At 36.3% G+C, this 17,502-nt stretch overlaps 1 protein-coding gene across 1 annotated transcript; it reads left to right on the top strand.

Moving 5' to 3' along the window:
* The first annotated feature begins 251 nt into the window (after positions 1-251).
* On the top strand, positions 252-17,491 carry LOC122323802 (golgin subfamily B member 1-like). The gene is given in 7 exon segments (XM_043217896.1): positions 252-337; positions 746-804; positions 907-1,155; positions 1,297-3,797; positions 3,799-5,517; positions 5,894-14,826; positions 14,899-17,491. Coding segments are annotated over 6 exon segments (16,017 nt in total). The 5' UTR covers positions 252-337; positions 746-782.
* The last annotated feature ends 11 nt before the right edge of the window (positions 17,492-17,502 follow it).

Here is a 17,502-nt window from a genome sequence, read left to right as displayed (position 1 = left end):
AAGTGCCGTAATTTTGGCTGTTATTTAGTATTAATCTCCCCCAAATTGTACAAATGGGTGTTGCAGTACGGCACATTACCACGTCAGAGGTGGGCCTGTGCTGTTTATCAGAGAAAACCAGACAGAAGAAATTTTACCACCCACAGCCAATCAAATGCACGATAACCTACAGCCGTGCCATTTTACGTAACCTACGTAGACATCGAGCATGTGCTAAAGTAAGATAAGATTTGTTTTTAAATGTTTAAAGTCACCTTCACCAGTACTTTAGCGATATACCTCCATCACCAGAACACAACTTTTTACAGATGTAATTTAATCCAGTAATAACACAAAGGTAAGAATCTTTTAAACAATTTTTGACAATAATATCAGTTCCTTAAGTCACATCTTAGCTACACTAGGAAAAACAGATTATATGAAATTATTTTCACTCAGAAATAGCTAGTAAATTTTGCATTAGTATTTTCTTGTGAAACATTAACCATTTAATAGTTTTATTTAGAACTTCAAAATTTATTGTATTTATAATTAAGTAAAAAAAAAAAGTCAAGAAAACAATGTTGTGCTTTATTGTTTTTCTCTATTTTCCAATACATTTCACAGATAAAATCATTTGTATACTGTATACCACTCAAATAAATTCACCTTTGCGTTTCTGTACACTTACTTTCTCCTTTATTTTTAATAGTTTCTCATTTTAATACTGAAGTACACCATGTAATTAATTTCTGTTAATTTTCAGACTCATTTTCAAATTCAGCCTTTTGTAGCAAGCAGCCATGGCAGAATCCAGAGATTACGGTAAAGTTCATTGCATTGCTTAATTAAATAAAAAAAAAAAAAAATTGTGATTGTGCCATGTATTGTTTATTAATGCAGTGCAAATGTTTTCTTTCCCAACAGTTGGAGACTTCCTGACAGAATTCAAGGAGCAGATAATTACGAAGGCGACTCGGGTCAGTGACATTACTGAGGCTGTTATCTCTCAAAGTCTGATCCATGAAGCAGCAGCTCAACAAGTGCAGGCTGCTCCAACCCAGCAGGAGGCAATGCGGCTCTTATTTGAGGCTTTGGAACGAGAGCCACCCCTAAACAGAGTGTCCTTCCATCTCATCCTGAGAATGACAGAACCTAAACTGATTCAAGAACTAGGTTAGAAAATCTAATTAATTTTAGTTATATATATATATATATATATATATACATTTTATATATATATATATATATATTATTATATATTATATAATATATATATTTTCTTTTTTTGCAGAGTGGATACATTTTCTTTTGCAGAGTGGAGACAACGCAACAGCAAGCATACGCAAACAGAGAGAATCAGTCCACCCACTTCTCCCAGAGAAAAAAGAAGACAGGATGACAAAAATGGACATACAAGTGACATCCAGAAAAGAAAAGACTCTCTAAAAAGGCGAAGACTGGAAACAATGCGTGCCATCGAGCAGATTGAAAAACTTTGGGAAGGAACTAAGCAAGAAAGGACTGAGATAGACAACATGAGACAGCGGATTCAGCGACAGCAAGATGAGATAGTCAGGATGACCACAGAGAAAAGACAACTTGAGAGAACTATTACTCATATGAAAGCTGAGATGGACCACATACATGAAAGAATGGATCATAATAAAGAAGAGGTAAAAAGAGAGAGGGAGAGGATTGAGCAAATGAGATCTGACCTCCAAACTGAGCAAACCACCCTGGAGCAAAAGTGTGATGAAATCATGAGAGAGAGACAGAATTTGGAGATGATCAGATATGAGACTCTGAGACAGAAGGAGGAGCTGGAGAGTGACCGTGAAAGCACAAAGTATGAGATGGAACGAATGGAGCAAATGAAAAGTGCCATACAAGTTCAGATCAATGAGATAGAGGTGAAGATTGAGGAAACACAGAAAGCAAAGTGTCAGATGGAGCAGATGAAAGCTGAAATAGATGAGGAGAAAAGTGAGTTGGAGAGAAAGAAGTGTGACATTAAGAGGCAAAGAGACCAGTTTGAGCAGATTAAAGCTGACATACAGCAAGTAAAGATGGAAATGGAGCAAAGGTGGCATGAAACAGAGAAAGAATGGCTAGAACAGAGAGCTATGATACAAAGAGAGAGAGATGAGCTGAAATACCTGCAGGACGAGATTCAAAGAGCAAGAGAAGAGATAGAAAGAAACAGAGAGTTTTCAAAACATGAGAATGAGAGAATAAACCAGCTGAGAGCGCAAGCACTTACAGAAAACAGCCTGATTGAAAATAAATGGCAAGAAGTCTTAAGAAAAGAAAAGGATCTGGAAGAGATGAAACATGAAATTGAGAGAGGCCGAGATGAGTTGGTGATGAATGGAGAGCTGGTCAAAAAAGAATGGGAAAAGACTGAACAGGCCAAAGTGGACATACAAAACCATGCAATATCTATGGAAGCCAGAGTTGAGGAAATAAAAAGAGAAACTGATAGAGTAAAACATATGAAAATAGAGATGCAGAAGGACAAAGATATTCTAGAAAAACAGAAGGATGATATACGAAAAGCTAAAGAAGAAATGGAGAAGAAGAGGTATGAGATAGTGACAGAGGAGCTAGAGCACAGAGCTCGACTGCAGAGGGAGAAAGACGAGCTGGAGAATTTAAGAGTAGAGATACAAAGAGCTAACGATGTGGAGAAAGCAAAGATACTGAAGGAGAAGGAAGAAAGTGTTAAGATAAGGGAAGAAGCCAGACAAGAAAGAGAAACGACAGAACTAATCAAAGCAGAGATCAAGGCAGAAAAAGACAGCTTGAACCGAAAACAAGAGGAGATGCTGAGGGAGAGACAAGATTTAGACAGAATTAAACGTGAGACACACAGAGCCAAAGAAGAGATTGAGAACAGCCAAGAAGTCACAATCCGGGAAAATGAGAAAATGGAAAAAATGAAGGCTGAAATTCAAGGACAAATTGAAGATATTGAGAAAAAAATTGAAGACATACAAAAAACAAAAGAACAAATGGAGGAGACAAAGGCTGAGTTGGAGGCAGAGCAGGAAGAGCTGGAAAGAAAGAGAGAATCAGTGAGAAGAGAGACCGAACAGTGTGAGTTCCTCAGAAGTGAAATACTCAGAGTTAAAGAGGAAATGGAGAGCAGGTGGAATGAAACAGAGAAAGAGGAAGTCGAACTCAGAGCGAAAACTCAGAATGAGCTGAAAAAATTGGAAAAATTAAGGGATGAGGTTCAAAGCTCTCAGAAAAACATTGAGGAGAGCAGGATGGAGCTCTTGCAGTGGAAGGACAGTCTTGAAAAAATTAAGGTTCAGGTAGAAGATGACAAACTTGCAGCTATCAAACAGATGGATGAGGCTAAAGCCAAGAGAGAGGAGATGGCAAAAATGATAGAACAGATGGAAAAAGAGCGAGGAGAAATTAATAACAGCAGAGAAAAGGCTAAACAAGAAGCGGATGAAGTCAAAAGCATGAGAAAAGAGCTACAAAGACATCAAGCAGAAATAGAGAACAGAATTAGAGTTGCAAAACAAGAAAAAGAGGAGTCAAACCTTGCCAAACTTGCAGTCCAAGAGGCTGAGATGCTCTTAAAAAAGCAAATGGAAGAGTCAGAAAAGAGACGGTATGAAACCATAACAGAGACGTTGGAGCAAAGAGATGAAATACACAAAAAAACAGAGGAGTTAGAACAAATAAATGAAGAGATACAAAAAGCCAGACATGAGCTGGAAAAGTTGAGGCATTCTGAAAGAAGAGAACCTGCTGAAAATCCTGGAGGATACACAGCAAGAGAAAGAGTCTGTTGAGCAAATGAAAATAGCTGTGCTGAAGGACAAGAAAGATCAAGAAAAGCATTTAGCCGAGATGGACAAAGAGAGAGAAGAGTTGAAACAAATTAGAGTTCAGGTCCAGAACGAAAAGAAAGATCTAGAAAAACAAAGGCATGAAATTATGAGATATGATGTAGAACAGAGTGCTCAAGTGCAGAGACAAAGAGAAGAACTTGAAAAGATCAAGACTCAGCTAGTTCTAGACACAGAAACCATGAACAGAAGCAGAGAATTAGCACAACAAGACAGAGAGAAAGCTGAACATCTTATGATTGAGATCCAGGAACAAAGAGAGGAAATGAATAAAAGGTTAGAGGAGACAAAGCGACGAGAAGATGCTCTGAGGAAGATGAGAGAGGACATGGAGCATGAGAGAGAGGATCTGGAGAAGATCCGTGTGGAAACGCTGAGAGGGAAAGACACATATGAAGAGGTCAAGGATGAGATTAACAGGGTGAGAGCGGAGATAGAGAGGTTGTGGGACGAGGCTGAAAAGGGAGAGCACGAGGAACGTGAGAGGATGAACAGGGAGAAGGAGGAGGTGATGAGGAAGATGGAAGCTATGAAGAAGGAGATGGGTGAGTTTGAAGACATGAAAACAGAGTTAACAAAACAGAAAAAGGACATCAACGTAAAGATGGAAAAAGCAAGGTTGGAAATGACTAATCTTGAAAAGATGAAAGCAGACCTCCAAAAACAAAAAGAAGATATTGAAATCCAGATGATGGAAGCAAAAAGTGAGAGATACCAGACTGAACTGGTGAGATCTGAGATCTTAAAACAAAAAGAGGATGTTGAAAGGAAAATGGAGCTAGCAAAAGCAGAAATGGACAAAATGCAACTTTTCAAAGAGGAAATACAAAGACAAAGAGAAGAGCTGGAAGAAAGGATGCAGAAAACCAAACGAGAGATTGGAGAAGTGGAGCTGATAAAGAGAGAAATGGAAGGGAAGAAGAAAGAACTTGACCAAAGGATGAAATTGACTATGAGGAAGAAGGACGAGATGGAACGACTGAGGATGGAGATACAAAGGGCAAAAGATGAGATGGAACAGAAAAGGGCAGAGACGGAGAGGCAGAAATATGAAATGGAGAAAGTTAAAGCTGAAATCCAAAGAGCAAGAGATGAGTTTGAACTTAGGATGGAGGAGAGAGATTTAGAAGAAGAGAAAGGACAGATGAACCTCACAATAATCAACCTTATTCAGCAAATTGAAGGTACAAGGGAAATGGTGCGGAAAGCTAAATTCCAAATTGAAAGCCGTATGGCAGAAAGTCAGATGGAGACAACAGACAAAGAGGAGATGAATGCTGAGATGCAGAGGCTCATTCTGGAGATTGAACACATCCGTGAAATGCTGCGAGGACTTAAGGCTGAGGTAGAACACAACAAGGAAATGATGAAGAAAGACAGGGATGAGATGAGGCTGTTGAAGAATGAAGTACAACGAAGGAGAAGAGAGATTGAATACAGAGAAGAAAAGATTAGGAGAGAACGAGATGAACTACAACTTATGAGAAATATGATGCAGCGGCAAAGAGAGGAATTGGAGGTGAGGCTAGAGGAGACCATTAAAGAGAATGATACGGTGGAGCAGATGAGAGAAGATGTGAAAAATGCTTTGAAAGACATAGAACAGGCCAAAGAAGAAATAAGGAGAAAGAAAGAACTAATTACTCTAGAAAAGGCGGGCAAAGAAAAGGTAAGTCATAATTTACTTGCATTTAACAGATGTTTCATTATGTTATCTGCATTATCAATATTGTCGGCAGCAAGTGGACTCTTAAAGTCAACATGAAGTGTCTGCAACCTATTTTACAAATGCAACATATTACAGTTAAACATGACAATCTTAAGTGAAGCAAGAAAAAAGAATATTAGACAAAGACCTGACATTGAATTACATAGACATGTAATAGGAATTTAAATAGGGTCAACATAAACTGAATTTCTACTGAAGATGGTGAAAATTAAATTGATCATGAACTATGTTCAGAATAACTAAATTGTATACATAGTATATCTAAAAAATATATTGGGACAGAGATGCAAATGCAAACAAGAACCATTTATTTCAGATTCAACCAACCATCATTCCAACCGAGAGCCAAGAGTATGCAAAGACAGAAGAAATAGCTGCCAGTAAAGTGGAAGACTTTGTGAGTGATGTACAGAATGAAAGACAAGAACTGGAACAATATAAAGAAATCATTTTAAAAGAGAAGCATGAACTAGAGAAAACAAAGGAGGATGTACAAGCGGCGAAGAATGAAGCTGAAGAGAGGAAGAAAAAATTACAAGAGGAGGAAATAGAGATTGGAAAGAAACGAGTAAGTCTACAAAACTGGGAAAGACTGCTGCAATCTGAGAGAGAAGAGAACCAGAGAGGTTTAGATTTAATATGGAAAGAGAAAAGGCAGCTAGATCAAAGAAAACAAGAACTAGAAAGAGAGAAAGAGAAATGCGATTTGGAAAAAACAAGATTAATGGAAATTACACAAGTTGATGTACAAGTCCAAACTGATGTGATCGAGGATGTAGGAAAATATCAGATGACCATGGATGAGCTGGATATAGAGCGACAAGCTTTGGAGAATTTTAAAGCAGACTTACTTGCACAAAAAGGTACAATTGAGAGACAACTGGCAGAGATAAAACTGAGCAAGGATGAATTTTCAGTCAAAGAAGCCGCACTCCACACTGCAACAAAAAACACGGCAGACATAGAGTCACAATTAGAGCTGCGAAAACAGGAGCTAGAACGAACAAGAGATGACTTGGAAAAGACAAAGCTAGAAATACAGAAAGGATGGGATGACCTGCAGACTGAGATTACAGAAAGCAGAGAAAAAGAAGACATGCTAAGAATAGAATTACAAAAAGCGAGAGATGTCCTAAATCACATTCGACAGGATACAGAAAAACAAAGGCAAACCATGGAGGCTGACCTAAAAGACACTTTTGCTAGAGAACTAGAAGACATAGAAGCTCAGCGAAAAAGGATAGAGGATGAAAAGAGAATGTTACAGAACATGAAATATGAGCTGCAAAAAGAGTCTAGTGATATCAAAAGATTAAAACAGGATGTGCAAAAAGAAAGACAGAACATTGAGAAATGGGCAGAGCAGCTTAAACAAGAGAGGGAGGAACTAGAAAAGAACATTTGTGATACACAAGAAGTACAATCAGAAATAGCAAGAGAAAAGAAATATCTAGAGAACCTGAAAGAGGAGAATGTTCTGACACTGAAGGAGATCAAAATGGAGAGAGATACTCTTGAGAAAATAAATGAACTAATTTTACAGAAAAAAGATGATATTGAGAATGAGAAAGATGAAATAAAGACAAGAGAAAATGAACTGCAGCAAATGCAGGCTGATCTTAACAGACAACAAAAAGACATGCAGGATATTCAGAATATATTTTTAATGCAAAAAAGTCAACTTCAGAAAAGCCAAGATGAAATAGTTGAAAAGCTAAAACAGGTGGATGACATCAGGCAGTTCACACAAAATGAAAAAGACAATCTTGACAGAGAAAGGGCGGCTATAATGGAACAGAAGCAGCAGATGGAGAGCAACTTGACAGATGCATTAAACAGAGAACTTGAAACTGTGGAGCTTGTGAAAAAAGACTTACTAAATGAGAAGCGACTTATTGAGGACTGCAGAATAGCTTTAACGAGAGATATAGAAGATCTGGAGCAGAAGAAAATCAATTTAGATAGTCAAGCAGAGGTGATAAAATTACAAAGACAAAGTATTGCAGAAGAGAAAAGCAAGTTAAAACAGACTGAATCTGTGTTGCAAAGAGTAGTTGAAAATACTGAGAAACTAAGACAAGATACACTAGCTGAAAGACAGAAGCTTAAAATCACTGTTGTGCAACTTCAGAAAGAGAGAGATGCCATTGCGAGCCTTGCAGATGAGACAAAAAGAAAGAGAGAGGACCTGGATAAAATGCAAGCTGATGTAGAAAAGCGGGAAAAAGCATTTGAGGTATTGAAGGGCACAAAGGCTTATTTGCAAAAAGAAGCCGGTGTCATTGAAAATCTAAGACAAGCTGTTCAAAAAGACATACAAAGTGTAAAAGATATGGAGGCCAAAGTTCAAAAAGAAAGACAATACACTGATAGTCTAGTTCAACAGATTGAAAAGAGGTCAATAGCTCTGAATGAGATGCACATGGAGGTTGAAAAAGAAAAGCAGTATGTTGAGTCTGAGAGAGTTGTGCTAGAACAGGAAAAGTCTAAGCTCAGAGATCTCAAAGATGAATTTTCTCAGCAAAAAGAACATAACATTATTATACTAGAAGAGATAGAGAAAGAAAGGCACAATCTTGAGCAGATGAGTGAAACCATCTCAAATCAAAGGTGCATTGTTGAAAGTGATAAAGAAAATTTAAGACAAAGAGAAAATGAACTGAAACAAAAATCACAAGAGACTGAAAACAAACAAAAACAAATAAATGATTCTGCAGCAGATCTGGAGAAAGAGAGACAGGAATTGGAGAAATTGAAAGAAGAACTGAGGGTAGAATATGAAAATGTGGAGCTCCAAAAGAAATATTTAATTGAGCAAAAAGAAGTATTTGAAAGATCACTAGAAATAGATGAGGAAGACATAGAGAAGAATAAAGCCAAACTGCACAAAGAATTAGAAAACTTGCAGTTTGATAGGCAATCATTTGAGAAAGAGATACAGCAGATGAGAGCTGACGATCTAGAGGCTGACAGTGATGAAAGAACAAAGGAAGAGATGGTGACTGAAAAGCAGAGCGTAAAAGACATGGCAGTTCAAATTCAACATGAGGGAAATGATAGAAAAGAGGCTCTGGAGAGGATGCACCTTGAGCTACAAAAACAAAAGCAAAACATTGAGACTGAAAAAGATATACTAGAAAAACTGAAGTTTGAAGTGGAGAAAAGCAAAAGAGAGCAGAAAAATTCCCTTGAGCAAATGAAGATGAACATCTCACAAGAGGAGCATAATATTAAAAAAGCAAAGGAAAGTTTGAGACACCAAGAAAATGAACTGAATATTCGTACATCACAACTTCATGCTCAACAAAAAGAAATAGAAGAGATTCAGGATGTTGTCATGAAAGAGAAGAGTCAGCTTAATGAAATACAGGCTAAAATGGAAAAGCAAAGGAGAGAATTAGAGAACGCGATGGACAGACTTGAAAAAGATAAGACTGATATAATGGAAGAAAGACAAAGAGTTAATGGCATTGCATTAGAACTGAAGAGGGAAAGTGCAACAGTGGAGCTAATGAAACAAGAAGTTATCAGAGAAAAAGAATCTATTGAAAACGGCAGGAAAATACTGAATAAAGATCTAGATGATATAAAAGACAACAGAACCATCTTAGCTGTGGAGTTTGAGAGATTAAACTACCAGAAACAATTGACTGGCAAAGAAAAGCAAGAATTTGATAAGATGAAAAATGAACTACAACAAGAAAAGGACAGTCTTGCTAAACTAAGACAAGACATAGAAAATGACAGGCAGAAAGTCGAGGAAACGACAATCAAATTTCAAAAAGAAAAGGAAGATATAGAGATTTCTTTTGGCAGGTTAAAATCAGAGGAGGCAAATCTAAGAAAACAAATGATAATAATTGAGTATGATAGAGACACTCTTAAAAAGGATAAGTGTGACATGGAGAAAATTAAAGCAGAGATAGCCAGAGCTAAAGAAGATCTTCAGAACCAAATTGAATCACATGAAAGAGTAAATGTGTTAACACTAGCAGAAATACAGAAAGAGAAACACATTCTTGAGCAGTTAAGAATGAAGATATCCCAACAGAGAGATGACCTACAAAAGGAAATTGAGCAAACAACATACAAACAAGCACAGCTTCAAAATCTAAAAAATGAAATTCAGAAAGAGCAAACAGAGATAGATGAGCAGAAGGTGATGATTGCACTAGAAAAGAGTGGGCTGAAAGACATTAAAGCTCAAATAGATCAACAGAAAAAAGAGACAGATGAAACCAAAGAACAAATTAAAAAGGAGAGAAATGATATTGAGAGGGAAAGAGCAGAACTAATTAATCAAAAACAACAAATGGAGGTAAAGTCGAGGCAAGAACTAAAAATGGAAAGTGAAAAATTAGAGCTGCTCAGGAAGGAGTTGTGTGATGTAAAAGAAGGAATTGACAACTGCAGGAAAAGCATAAAAACAGACATGGATACATTGGAACAAACAAAGCTTGATGTAATGAAAGAGTTGGAGAACATTAAGCTTCAGAAAGAAATGGCTGAGGATGAGAAAGATAAGATTGAGCAGATAAAAACTGAGCTAAAAAGAGAGGCTGAAGATATTAAAAAGATAAAAGTAGAGACACAAAATGAAAGAGAGAAACTTAAGGAAGCAACATCCCAACTTAAGAAAGATAGAGATCATGTTGAGAGTCTTGCAGAGGATCTTCATAAGAAAAACGTGGCACTAGAAAATATGCATCAGGAAACTGAATTGCAAAGGAAAGCAAATGAGTCTAATAAACTGATGCAGGAGAAGGCTCTACTTGAGCTGAAAAAAACTGTGACAGATATAGCAAGAGCGAAGGAGCATCTTGAAACCCAGCTTATTGAAGAAAGAGAAAATAGCAAGATCACACTGGCAGAAATACAGAAAGAAAAAGACATGCTGCTTCTACTGAGAGAAAGCATTTCAGAGCAACAAGACAACATTGCAAATGAGAGAAAACAAATGAGTCTGAGAGAGACCGAACTTGAACAACTCCAAGCTCTGATTTATAGACAGCAAGATGAAATGGAAGCCACACGAAAAGCTATTACAATGGAAAAAGACACACTTGAAAAGACAAAGACTGAAATAGATCAAAAACAGAGAAAAGTAAATGAAATCATGGAATTTACAACACGTGAAAAGGCTTATATTGAGAAAGACAAGTCTGAAATGCTAGCACAGAAACACCAAATGGAGACTGAACTGGAGCTTTTAAAGGTAGAACTGAATAATGAAAAAGAATTAATTGAGGAAAGGACCCAAATGTTGAAAACATACAATACTGACATAGACGAAAAAAGAGCAGCCCTAGAGAGAGAGATAAAGGAGTTTCAATATCATAAAAATGTTATTCAGGATGAGAAGGATGATATACAACAGGTGAAGATAGAGCTGCAAGGACAAACTGAAGATATAAGAAGGCTAAAAGAAGAAACACAAATTGAAAGACAGCGTTTGGAAAAGATGACTGAACAACTTCAGAAAGAGAAAGAAGATATTATTAATCTTGCTCAAGATACAAAGAGAAAAAATGAGATACTGGATCAAATGAAAGTATTACATGAGTCCACATTAGAAAATCTCCAAAAAGAGATAATGGAAAAACAGGATGTGATTACTGAGCTGAAAAAGAAGTATAAAAATGTTGAACTTCAGATGAAGGAGGTATTGACTGAAAAGCAAATGTTAGAAAATGACAGAAAGCTGCTGAAGAGAGAAATGGAAAGTCTTCAACAAAAACTAGTTAATGTAGAAAGAGACTCAGAGTGTCTGGGACTTGAGAGAGAAGCTTTAGAGAATGAAAAGGATGTAATAAAACAGATCAAAACTGACCTACAAAGAGAAACAAAAGAGATTGAGAAGATCAAACTAGAAACACAACATGAAAGACAAAGGTTTGATGAAATGACAGCTAAACTCCAGAAAGACAGAGAAGAAATTAATGATATTACTGAAGAGACAAAAAGAAAAGACATGGTCTTGGATGAAATGAAGAAAGAAATTGATGTGAAAACTAAAGCCATTGAATCTGACAGAGACATGATTGAGAAGGAAAAACATGAACTGGATAAAATAAAAAATGAACTTGCTAAAGCAAAGGAGGATCTTGAAAAAGAAAGAGAAAAGCAAGGAATCACACTTGCAGAGATACAGAAAGAGAGAGGCAACCTAGAGGAGATGAAGACAAGACAAGCGCATGATATTAAAAATCAAGATGAACAAATGAGACAAAAACTGCATGAACTTGAACAACTGCAAACTGAAATTCAGAATCAGAAACAGGAACTAGACAATGACAGAAACATTGTAATAAACAGCAGAACTCAGCTTGATCTGAGACAATCCGAGCTAAACAAGCAACAGACAGAGGTGAGTAACATTATGGAAAAGATGAAGAATGAGAGAAGCCAACTAGATGAAGATAAACAGGAGCTGGAAGAACAGAAAGAGCGAATAAAGAAAGAAAGAGATGATGTAGAGCAAAGTAGAAAATATCTGAATGAAGACAAAAAGATAATGACAGTTCAGAAACAAGTATTTGAAGATGAGAAGAACAAGTTAGAACAGATGAAGACTGAGCTGCAAAAAGAAGCTGATTATATTAAAGAAGAAACACAAAATGAAAGACAGACTTTGGAAAAGATGGCTGAAGAACTTGAAAAAGAGAGAGAAGATATTGTTCATCTTGCTCAAGATACAAAGAGAAAACAAGAGATTCTAGATGAAGGGACAATGGCAAATGAATCTTCAATGGCAGATCTACAAAGAGAGAAAAACAACCTTGAGCAAATGAGATTGAACATCTCCAAACAAAATGATGATATTGAAAACGAGAAAGAGAAAATAAGACTCAGAGAAGCTGAACTAGAGCAACTACAAGCAGAGGTTTATAAACAAGAAAGTCAAATGAAAAAGGAAAAGAACAACATGGAAACTGAAAAAGCTGCAATGATCAGGGAAAAACAGGATATGATGACTGAGCTGAGAAAGAAGTCTGAAGATGTTGAACGTCAGATGAAGGAGATATGGACTGAAAAGCAAATGTTAGAAAATGACAGAAAGCTGCTGAAGAGAGGCATGGAAGATCTGCAACAAAAACTAGTTAATGTAGAAAGAGATTCAGTAAGTCAGAAACTTGACAGAGAAGTTTTGGAAAATGAAAAGGAAATGATAAACCAGAAAAAAACTGACCTACAAAGAGAAACACAAAAGATTGAGATGATCAAACTAGAAACACAACATGAAAGACAAAGGTTTGATGAAATGACAGCTAAACTCCAGAAAGAGAGAGAAGAAATTAATGATCTTACTGAAGAGACAAAAAGAAAAGACATGGTCTTGGATGAAATGAACAAAGAAATTGATGTGAAAACTAAAGCCATTGAATCTGACAGACACATAATTGAGAAGGAAAAACATGAACTGGATAAAATAAAAAATGAACTTGCTAAAGCAAAGGAGGATCTTGAAAAAGAAAGAGAAAAGCAAGGAATCACACTTGCAGAGATACAGAAAGAGAGAGGCAACCTAGAGGAGATGAAGACAAGACAAGCGCATGATATTAAAAATCAAGATGAACAAATGAGACAAAAACTGCATGAACTTGAACAACTGCAAACTGAAATTCAGAATCAGAAACAGGAACTAGACAATGACAGAAACATTGTAATAAACAGCAGAACTCAGCTTGATCTGAGACAATCCGAGCTAAACAAGCAACAGACAGAGGTGAGTAACATTATGGAAAAGATGAAGAATGTGAGAAGCCAACTAGATGAAGATAAACAGGAGCTGGAAGAACAGAAAGAGCGAATAAAGAAAGAAAGAGATGATGTTGAGCAAAGTAGAAAAGATCTGAATGAAGAACAAAAGATAATGACACTCCAGAAACAGGTATTTGAAGATGAGAAGAACAAGTTAGAACAGATGAAGACTGAGCTGCAAAGAAAAGCTGATGATATCAAAGAGGAAACACAAAATGAAAGACAGACTTTGGAAAAGATGTCTGAAGAACTTGAAAAAGAGAGAGAAGATATTGTTCATCTTGCTCAAGATACAAAGAGAAAACAAGAGATTCTAGATGAAGGGACAATGGCAAATGAATCTTCAATGGCAGATCTACAAAGAGAGAAAAACAACCTTGAGCAAATGAGATTGAACATCTCCAAACAAAATGATGATATTGAAAACGAGAAAGAGAAAATAAGACTCAGAGAAGCTGAACTAGAGCAACTACAAGCAGAGGTTTATAAACAAGAAAGTCAAATGAAAAAGGAAAAGAACAACATGGAAACTGAAAAAGCTGCAATGATCAGGGAAAAACAGGATATGATGACTGAGCTGAGAAAGAAGTCTGAAGATGTTGAACGTCAGATGAAGGAGATATGGACTGAAAAGCAAATGTTAGAAAATGACAGAAAGCTGCTGAAGAGAGGCATGGAAGATCTGCAACAAAAACTAGTTAATGTAGAAAGAGATTCAGTAAGTCAGAAACTTGATAGAGAAGTTTTGGAAAATGAAAAGGAAATGATAAACCAGATAAAAACTGACCTACAAAGAGAAGCACAAAAGATTGAGATGATCAAACTAGAAACGCAACATGAAAGACAAAGGTTTGATGAAATGACAGCTAAACTCCAGAAAGAGAGAGAAGAAATTAATGATATTACTGAAGAGACAAAAAGAAAAGACATGGTCTTGGATGAAATGAAGAAAGAAATTGATGTGAAAACTAAAGCCATTGAATCTGACAGACACATAATTGAGAAGGAAAAACATGAACTGGATAAAATAAAAAATGAACTTGCTAAAGCAAAGGAGGATCTTGAAAAAGAAAGAGAAAAGCAAGGAATCACACTTGCAGAGATACAGAAAGAGAGAGGCAACCTAGAGGAGATGAAGACAAGACAAGCGCATGATATTAAAAATCAAGATGAACAAATGAGACAAAAACTGCATGAACTTGAACAACTGCAAACTGAAATTCAGAATCAGAAACAGGAACTAGACAATGACAGAAACATTGTAATAAACAGCAGAACTCAGCTTGATCTGAGACAATCTGAGCTAAACAAGCAACAGACAGAGGTGAGTAACATTATGGAAAAGATGAAGAATGTGAGAAGCCAACTAGATGAAGATAAACAGGAGCTGGAAGAACAGAAAGAGCGAATAAAGAAAGAAAGAGATGATGTTGAGCAAAGTAGAAAAGATCTGAATGAAGAACAAAAGATAATGACACTCAGAAACAGGTATTTGAAGATGAGAAGAACAAGTTAGAACAGATGAAGACTGAGCTGCAAAAAAAGCTGATGATATCAAAGAGAAACACAAAATGAAAGACAGACTTTGGAAAAGATGGCTGAAGAACTTGAAAAAGAGAGAGAAGATATTGTTCATCTTGCTCAAGATACAAAGAGAAAACAAGAGATTCTAGATGAAGGGACAATGGCAAATGAATCTTCAATGGCAGATCTACAAAGAGAGAAAAACAACCTTGAGCAAATGAGATTGAACATCTCCAAACAAAATGATGATATTGAAAACGAGAAAGAGAAAATAAGACTCAGAGAAGCTGAACTAGAGCAACTACAAGCAGAGGTTTATAAACAAGAAAGTCAAATGAAAAAGGAAAAGAACAACATGGAAACTGAAAAAGCTGCAATGATCAGGGAAAAACAGGATATGATGACTGAGCTGAGAAAGAAGTCTGAAGATGTTGAACGTCAGATGAAGGAGATATGGACTGAAAAGCAAATGTTAGAAAATGACAGAAAGCTGCTGAAGAGAGGCATGGAAGATCTGCAACAAAAACTAGTTAATGTAGAAAGAGATTCAGTAAGTCAGAAACTTGACAGAGAAGTTTTGGAAAATGAAAAGGAAATGATAAACCAGATAAAAACTGACCTACAAAGAGAAACACAAAAGATTGAGATGATCAAACTAGAAACACAACATGAAAGACAAAGGTTTGATGAAATGACAGCTAAACTCCAGAAAGAGAGAGAAGAAATGAATGATCTTACTGAAGAGACAAAAAGAAAAGACATGGTCTTGGATGAAATGAACAAAGAAATTGATGTGAAAACTAAAGCCATTGAATCTGACAGACACATAATTGAGAAGGAAAAACATGAACTGGATAAAATAAAAAGTGAACTTGCTAAAGCAAAGGAGGATCTTGAAAAAGAAAGAGAAAAGCAAGGAATCACACTTGCAGAGATACAGAAAGAAAGAGGCAACCTAGAGGAGATGAAGACAAGACAAGCACATGATATTAAAAATCAAGATGAACAAATGAGACAAAAACTGCATGAACTTGAACAACTGCAAACTGAAATTCAGAATCAGAAACAGGAACTAGACAATGACAGAAACATTGTAATAAACAGCAGAACTCAGCTTGATCTGAGACAATCCGAGCTAAACAAGCAACAGACAGAGGTGAGTAACATTATGGAAAAGATGAAGAATGAGAGAAGCCAACTAGATGAAGATAAACAGGAGCTGGAAGAACAGAAAGAGCGAATAAAGAAAGAAAGAGATGATGTAGAGCAAAGTAGAAAAGATCTGAATGAAGAACAAAAGATAATGACACTCCAGAAACAGGTATTTGAAGATGAGAAGAACAAGTTAGAACAGATGAAGATTGAGCTGCAAAGAGAAGCTGATGATATCAAAGAGGAAACACAAAATGAAAGACAGACTTTGGAAAAGATGGCGGAAGAACTTCAAAAAGAGAGAGAAGATATTGTTCATCTTGCTCAAGATACAAAGAGAAAACAAGAGATTCTGGATGAAGTGAAAACTGCAAATGAATCTTCAATGGCAGATCTACAAAGAGAGAAAAACAACCTTGAGCAAATGAGATCGAACATCTCCAAACAAAATGCTGATATTGAAAACGAGAAAGAGAAAATAAGACTCAGAGAAGCTGAACTAGAGCAACTACAAGCAGAGGTTTATAAACAAGAAGGTCAAATGAAAAAGGAAACGAACAACTTGGAAACTGAAAGAGCTGCAATGATCAGGGAAAAACAGAATTTGATGACTGAGCTGAGAAAGAAGTCTGAAGATGTTGAACTTCAGATGAAGGAGGTATGGACTGAAAAGCAAATTTTAGAAAATGACAGAAAGCTGCTGAAGAGAGAAATGGAAAGTCTTCAACAAAAACTAGTTAATGTAGAAAGAGACTCAGAGTGTCTGGGACTTGAGAGAGAATCTTTAGAGAATGAAAAGGATGTAATAAAACAGATCAAAACTGACCTACAAAGAGAAACAAAAGAGATTGAGAAGATCAAACTAGAAACACAACATGAAAAACAAAGGCTTATTGAAATAACAGCTAAACTCCAGAAAGAGAAAGAAGATATTAATGACCTCAATGAGGAAATTAAAAAGAAGGGAGATATTCTGCATGAAACCTATACTGTAATACAAAGGGAACAAGAAGCAATTGAGAGAAGCAAAGATTTGATTAAAATGGAACAGTCTTACTTAGAGAAAACCAAAGCTGAGATGTTTCAAAACAAGGAAGAGCAAGAAAAACAACTTTCTGAACAAAGAACAAACATTGAGATCACACTGGCAGAGATACAAACAGAGAGAAACACACTTGAACAGATGAGTGACAAAATAACAAGAGAAAAAAGGACATTTGAAGATGAAAAGCGAGAGTTACAAATAGAAAAGAAAGAACTTGAAAGAATGGGGGCAGACATCAAAAGAAAACAAGAAGATATTGATCACCTGAGGTTTGGCATAACAGAAGAGAGTCTGCTTGAGAAGTCAGAGGCTGAAATGTTTCTTCAGCAGAGTGATGTATTCAAGTCTTTAACAGGCAAAGCAATGTCAAATCCAGATCTACAAAGTGTCTCTATGGAGCAGATGATGAAAATGGACTTAAAAATGCATTAGAAACAGATGTT

The sequence above is a fragment of the Puntigrus tetrazona genome, chromosome 19, assembly GCF_018831695.1.
Source record: "Puntigrus tetrazona isolate hp1 chromosome 19, ASM1883169v1, whole genome shotgun sequence".
Taxonomy (NCBI): Eukaryota; Metazoa; Chordata; class Actinopteri; order Cypriniformes; family Cyprinidae; genus Puntigrus; species Puntigrus tetrazona.
Note: the sequence above shows the minus strand (reverse complement) of the source record. Positions and strands in the feature narration are given on the sequence as shown.